The sequence below is a fragment of the Anopheles aquasalis genome, chromosome 2, assembly GCF_943734665.1.
Source record: "Anopheles aquasalis chromosome 2, idAnoAquaMG_Q_19, whole genome shotgun sequence".
Taxonomy (NCBI): Eukaryota; Metazoa; Arthropoda; class Insecta; order Diptera; family Culicidae; genus Anopheles; species Anopheles aquasalis.
This window is the reverse complement of record NC_064877.1, coordinates 61,848,147-61,855,646: the sequence shown is the minus strand read 5'-3', so window position 1 is coordinate 61,855,646 and position 7,500 is coordinate 61,848,147. Positions and strand designations below refer to the sequence as shown.

The following is a 7,500-nucleotide window of genomic DNA, read 5'->3' as shown; positions in this document are numbered from 1 at the left end:
ACCGTGTGTGTTTGTGTATGTGTTGTGTACGTCTGTATTGCCTGTATGTGGTTTCATGTGTTTCGTTTTCTTTTTTTATAATATTCGTTTAAAAACATCGCCCCGAACGGAATGGAAAATGGCCTCCGTGTTTATATCATTCTACTAGTGATTAAATACTACATTCCGCTCAGCCAGAGAGCGGTGAGAGAGAGGTGTCCATGTCCGATGTTCGAAAAACATCCAACACAACTTAATGGAGGGCGGTTGTAGCTGCCACCACGGCCACCACGATGCCTTGTTGCCTGTTAACCGAAACCGTACATTAAACCGTACTCTGGAATAATCTCCAGCTTTCTCGATTTTAAAAGGAAAACTAATCGTCTAAGGTAAACACCAAATGGGTGCTGACCGGCCAGTGGTGTACTGAGACTGAGGACTGGTGGAACGACTGTTATGGCCTTTTTTTTAAAAAAAATCTCAGCTCATCCCTTACATACTTAGTGAGCTTACCAACACTAGTACTAATTATCGTACTGCTGCTGCTGCTGCTGCTGTTGCAGGAAGTCTGCACTACTTACTGGGTGGTAGGTGGTGACGAGTAAACACCTGCCGCAATCTAATCTGTTTTGTATATTGTAACTTATCGCGGAAAAATAATAAAACAAACGATCCGTCCCCGTTTGGCAGGGCTGGTGCTGTGGCTTTGTTACCGAACTAATTATATGTTACAGTCTTTGGGTAATTCGTGTAATATCAGTTTTGTTTCGCTTCGTTTCCGTCACCGTCATGCCCTTTTCCACATTGTATCCTAGCCGTGTCTCTGTATTTACTGTGTGAGTGGAATAAATGCTACGTTCTCGATCCGTTCCGCCGGCTGATGCGCGGGGTTCTTGATAAGGTTAAGCTCCCCGATGGATGTTTTGCTTCCTTTTTGCTTTTTTGTTTTTTTTTGGTAAAAAAGTTCCCTCCAATCTCGCCCACTTCCGACAGACCAATACGTGTCCCGTCGGCAGGACATAAGTCTCCGATCGCTGCGATACGCACGTCGTACGTCGTGGGTGTCGGCATAAATCCACGCTACCCACGAGCGTCATTGTGTGCCAGATAAATGGGGCTTACAGTGGGAGAGAGCGGTTGCCATACGACCTTATCGTGCGTGAGTCAGAGTGTGCTGTATATTTAATTTACTTACGCTAATCCGACAACACTAAAATCCCTCGTCGCGTACGAATTTTAAGCAGCTTTCGTTCGTTCGTTCGTTCGTTCTAGCGGCCTGTATGTGGTATGTGGACTGTACCGCGAGTGAGCAACGGTTGACCAATGGAATCGCACTTTGCATTCCCGAGAATAATCCCGCGCGAAGCTCAACTCAATTCAGTTCGTTTGCAACGAAGAAAGGACAGCCAGTTCGCGTTCTGTTTTATAAAAACAATTATCAACGGATTAGTGCTCCCTTTCTTGCCATCATGGGAAAGCTCGAGGCAGCACAGAAGACGACGTTAAACGAAACGAAACAAAACGGAATCATCGATCGCGCTTGTAAGAAGCGGAAGAAGAAATTATGATACAAAAGATGAAGATTAAAGAGCAAACTTTACAAGAGGCTTTATCAACTTCGTACGGCTTTCAGCACAAACGCAGCCTTCCAGCGCGTGAACAGAGAGAGCATGAGAAATGATTAAGATGAAAGTGGTTACACGGATATCCGATCCGTGCTGTAAAACAATAATCTCGTGCGCCCGGCAACATAAGACGTGTACAAAACGTGGAAAATAAAACGTCCGTTTGTTAACATGAACGCGAAAGGCATTCTTCCTACATTCTAGGTCGATATGTGCGGAACAGAAACGCTTTAACTATTGTCAATAATTAACGAAAGAACCCAGAAAACGGGAACAACCTGGACCGAGGGTAGAACGAGTGTAGTGCGCTTTTGGCGAGGACCAAACACCAAGCGCCAACACTGTAGATGATTAAGTAAATTTCCCCGAAAACAGAGGCCAATTTAGGGGATCCATTTCTAGGACTCATAATCCGAAATCTGATGCCAAATGCGCAGCTGTTGGTGCTCAGTGCCCGGCCCATAGAAATGGCCTCAGGGCAGCCACAACGCGCTGGCTGCGTGTTGTCACCGAGACATTCTTCAATTTATCACGCCCAGGCGGTGGCGGTGAAAGAAGCAAATTCAGCGGAAAAAAGTAGGTTGGTTCGCCTGGAGGCCTAGGCAAAGAAATAAGTCATTTTGCGATGGCTGGACCGGTGAAACCGTAGACGGTGGAGTCACTTCCGGCACTGTTTGCACAGTCGAAATTACAGACACCAGATGATGTGGTGCTGCTGCTCATCTTGTCCGGGGCGTTCTCTTTGAACAGGGCCGACACAATAGATATTGCAAATTGTGCGCCAGAGAAAAAAATGCGGAAAAAACCTATTTTGAGCTCTCCAGGAAAGGGAAAAACAATTATTTCCATTCGCGAAACCCTCGGATTACCTTGAGCACCGCGTCAGAAGCTTGTCGCTTGGTGATTTGCCAATTCAAAACATCCATTTTTGCGAGCGCTAGTAAATATGGCCTTTGCTTGCTACCATTTAGAATCCTTGGCGTTTCTGATCACCTTTTACTAGCCTTCTGTTGTGTCCTGGTGCATTGTGTTGCATGTTCACCGTGGCATCTCAATTCGTTCACTCGTTCCGGATCTCCAATCCGTTGCTTTCCATGTACCGTCCGTTCGTGCTCCCACCGCACAGGTGTCTGTGTATTGCTCTTAACATTAAATTAAAACTAAAACTTTGGTTTGCTCTAAGACGGAGATATGCTCCAGTTCGCACCAACGAGCAGAACGATCAGATCGATGACACACTCGCGGGACCGCAGCCACCTTCTGGAAGCTAATCTCAAGCACGCCGGCCGGTGGCCGGGCACGCGGACGCTCTATTGTGCTTGACGTGCTTTCCTCCTAGCAAAGGGCCTCGGCATAAGTATGGAAATGGACTCACCTCGGGCGTGGTCCGGGCATCATCGCCGCGAAACGTGCGATCTCTTTGCTAGTAGTCGCTGTGTGGGTGTGTTGGTTTGTGTACATGTGTGTTTACTGTGTTTTTTTGTGTGGCAGTGTCCGATTGCACCTGGCCGTTGCTGGATTCGCGTGGAGGCCCCCGGGCCGAGGGCTGGATTTGACTAAAAACGTCCGTCGCCGATGACGTCACTGCTTCGTCCTTTTGCCAGGCCACACCGGGCCAGGTCTTTGTCTTTGTCCAGTAACAAAATCATTTTCATATCTCTCTCTCTCTCTCCCTCTCTCCCTGTCTCTCTCTCTGTGTCGATATTTTCTTCGTGTTCAGCTTCCACGCGACGTCCTTCCGGTAGTACCTGCAGCGCCGCTCTTCAGGAAGGAATGTGTTGATGGCGCCTCGTGTGTATATGTGTCTATGTAAGACAGTATGTGTGCATCATGTCTTGTGTGCTCTCTGTGGTTCCCGATCGATACCGAGCCAGGATTTAATTTAAATCATCAAGCTCAGTCGGATGATGATCGCCGTACATGTTGGCCAGCTTGTCAAACCGAGGACCCCAGGCGTCCAAGTAGTCGAACTCCTGCACTTCGTCGTCCGTGCCTGAGGAAGAAGCGGAGAATGGATAGAAAGAAAGAAAAACCCGAACATTAAGTACACTGGAAAAACATCACGCGCTAAGCGGCTTAGATGCTGAAGAAGCAGTGGAGAGACACCAACCAGAGCGCCCATTCCGGCCGCAATGCTCGCCATGCGGACCGCGATCCTTATCCTGGGGATCATGGTAGGTCAGTTTGGGTGGTCTGGTGGGAGATAAAATTCAGACACACCCACACTCAAACACTGTGTCAGTCTCTTCTGTTACTTTGTTCCGACCGGATGATAAGGCGAATGGCGACCGGATGTGTCGCCGGGCATAGCGCAAGGTCCCGCCAACGCCCAACCAAAGGCCCCGTTGTTTGTGATGGAACCAAAATTCTACGCCAAAAAGGGGCCACATTTTCCGGGGGCCATTTATGGATTCTTGCTCTTTTCAGTATTTTCTGTTCCGTTCGCCTCAACATTATAACGAGCGCAAATGGCTACAAATTGACACATAATATGGCTGACCATTTGGCAAGCTTTTTCCAACGAACGGTGCGGTGTCTTAACTTATTTTTTTTGCGTGAGAAGTACAGAAGTGTGATGATAATTTCCATTTTTTGTTTTTGTTACCACATGGCGACGGTGGTCCAGCAATTCCGGGGAAAACTACAGACAGACAAATGCCCTGACAACCGTGGCCATCATTTGTGAAACTGAACATCCACCGCATTATGCGCTGATATTAAAACGGAGAGTATGTTGAGGTGTTTTTCATCAGTGGTCTCGCCTGATATTAAATTTATGCTGCCGTTGGATGCAACACTGCAACCGGGTGGTAGCAGGAGGTGAGGGAAGAATATTAATTCCGGTTCGGTGGTCTCTCGTGCTTTGAAGCATTCTCATCTGCCGTTGGCGTAGGTATCGCATCAGGCAGAACATTACATCAGCACCGCACGTACGGTTCTGTGTCCCGACCATGTTAGTTCCAACGAATTGGAAATCCAACGGGACATCCTTTTGAAGCATTTGAAACGCTTTCCGGGTTGTGCATACCGGGAATATCATTCGAACCATTATTTAGACGATTAAACGTCGGTTGTATTATTTACCAGAATGGAATATTTTGAAATACATTTTTATCTTCATATCGCAGAGTGTAGTTGCAATAACGGAAGCCTCAAAATGATGCTATTAACAATGCTGCGTAACAGCGAATGCATAATGTTCGAAACCAAGCAAACATTTTCATTCACCAGCACGCTTCTTTGAAGTTCGTTTCCCAAAACCAACGTTTTCAAAGTCGGTGCCCATCATACCGTAAAAACTGCTGGACCGATCGATTCGACATTTTTAACACATAATCTGTACATTTTTTGCCAGCTAGCCCCGTCGAGATTTTATGAAAATTGTTGATACTTTTTTTTTTAAATAAATCCTAAAAAATCGTTTTTTAGCAAAATGAAAAAAGCAACACTTTTTCAACTTCAAAAATTTGCCAAAAATCGAAAAATAGGAAATTCAGCAAAAACTCGACGGAACTACCTGGAGAAACTTATAATCTTTCAAACGAGTATCGATTTGTATTATTCTGATAATCCATCACGCAGCTACGATGGGCACCGGAAAAAGTATCTTTCGGATGACACGATAGCCTAAATGTGATGCCATGGATGAAGTTTTGATTAAATCTTCCCCAAAATAGAACCAAATATTCTTCAAAAGCTGCAGTTAAATATGACGTACACTTGAAAGAATCAAGTTCAATGGTTACGTCACAAAAAATCGTAAAAATTATCATTCTGTTGGTAAGAAATTACCGAAGCCCCCCCCCCCCCCCCCCCCCCTTAACCCTCGGTTGGGCACCCGGCGTTTACCCTTTCGTTGGGCACCCGGGTACCCGGGTACCCCACTTATGTGCATTGCATTGTTATGTTCTTGTATCATCGTTTGCATCAGTTTTATGATAAAAATGGTGTTCTAGGACTAATTTAAGAGTCTTCGGAACGTATTTTTCTTTAAAAATCACAACAATCCAATAAAAACAATAAAAATAATGAACACCATGCATTGATACCCCTTCGTACGGTAATTCTCTACCGCGTACGTCGTAAAGCAAGCAATAAGATCAAAAAATGATCGAATTTCCCAGCAAATATGTTACAGAAATTATTGATTTCTTCGAATAAATCAGTTTTGAATTGTCATAAGGCACTTTTGAGTCATAAACAATTCAGTTAATTGGGCACAATTGAGCTACAAGATCAGACGAGTTGCTGCATGGTGCGTTCAGAAAGTAATGAGAATTGATTTTTCTGACAAAACGGTTTGAGATAACGTGTTTAATTTTTTACGATAAGGTAGAGGAAGGTTTTAGCTATCAATCGCACTTTTTTTCATTCGGCTATGACCAACTGAAAGAAAATGGGACGATTTTTCGTGAACCATGTTTTTAGTTGATGTAACACCGTAGAATGTCCCCTTTCTATGGGCCATTGGTCTGGCGCGGATCATCGCGGACCTACAGAAAAACATTCCGTTGGTGCTAGTAATTCATCAAGTCCTCATACATTTCTGTTTGCGTGCTTTATGCCAGGAAAGAGGTCCGTGATGATCCGGGCTGTACCAGTGGTCCATAGAAAGAGGGCGTTCTACGATGTTACATCAACTAAAAACATGGTTCACGAAAAATCGTCCCATTTTCTTTCAGTTTGTCATAGCCGAGTGAAATAAAGTGCGTTGAATAGCTAAATCCTGCCTCTATGTTGGCGTAAAAAATTCAAAACCTTATCTCAAACCGTTTTGTCAGGAAAATCCAGTCTCATTACTTTCTGAACGCACCATGTATATTGGTCTCTGTGGTCTACGAAAATGCCGCCTGAACCCTTTTTGATGAAGATTAGTGTATGATTTACTCATATGTTAAGAAAATTACACTATATGAACCATTTTTAATCAGTTTCAGAAATAATACATAATTTAAATTGCACATAAAAGGTTTCAAAATATGTTGCTTATTTTTCTCCTATTGCTCGTTGAAAAGCTCAAACGTAATGAAATTTTCATCAAAATGTTGTAGTTTACCTAATTAACAATTAATAAACACGTCAACATGGATAAATGTTGACAAAAAGTGTTGTTTTATGTTTATAAACATAGCCCATGTGCATAGCCAACGTGTGGGGTACCCGGGTACCCGGGTGCCACTGGGCGGGTGTTAATTTCATCGGGCCATAATTACCTTTAAATATGAGTTATCAAAACAATTTCAACGCCAATTCGGCTTGAAATGAGTTGTACTTTGGGGATCCGGAGTTTCGTAAAAAAATATTGACGGGAAGGCATTCATTTTTTCGTTGAAAGTTGAAATGGGTACCCGGGTACCCGGGTGCCCAACCGAGGGTTAAACCTCACAGAATTGCATCTGTTTGTCCCCGCATTAATTCATTCGCTCTATCAACACAACGGCATTTCGCTGCACAGATCACAGAGTGGTTGTTGCACTTTGCTGTTCCCATTCATGGAGGATTAAATGCATATCAGCGGACAGCAAAAGCATGTCCTGCTTGCAATCGACCTTTCATCGAGCACCATTCGATGGCGAGTGAAGATGGTCAAGTGGCTCCGGAACACTGGCTCTGGCTTCAAACGACTGCGGCACATTTCACTCACCTGATTGCAGCGAACTGAGCGAACCGGCCGTACTGCCACCACCTTCGTACGCGTAGTTGCGCAGATCATCGAACGGTGGCGCGTTGGGATCGCTGTCGGCGCGCTTCTTGTGCTCCTCGATGAACATTCCGACGTTGGGCTCGTGGCCCGGTCCCATCGTCATCACTGGATCTGAAGGCGACAAACGAAATGATCGATGATGAGTCAGGGGGGGGGGGGGGGGGAAGTGAAGAAAGAAGGCGAAGGCGTGGC

The 7,500-nt window shown here is 45.0% G+C and overlaps 1 protein-coding gene across 1 annotated transcript in view; it reads right to left on the bottom strand.

The window, feature by feature from the left end:
• LOC126581459 (neural-cadherin) overlaps nt 1-7,500 on the bottom strand; it is a 209,809-nt gene that overhangs the window by 3,104 nt on the left and 199,205 nt on the right. The window contains exons 22-23 of the mRNA XM_050245133.1: nt 7,249-7,419; nt 1-3,597 (exon numbers count right to left, since the gene is read on the bottom strand). The exon at nt 1-3,597 is cut by the window's left edge and continues 3,104 nt beyond it. Coding sequence (XP_050101090.1) covers nt 3,482-3,597; nt 7,249-7,419 — 287 coding nt within the window. The 3' untranslated portion in view covers nt 1-3,481. The remainder of the gene's footprint in view (nt 3,598-7,248; nt 7,420-7,500) is intronic.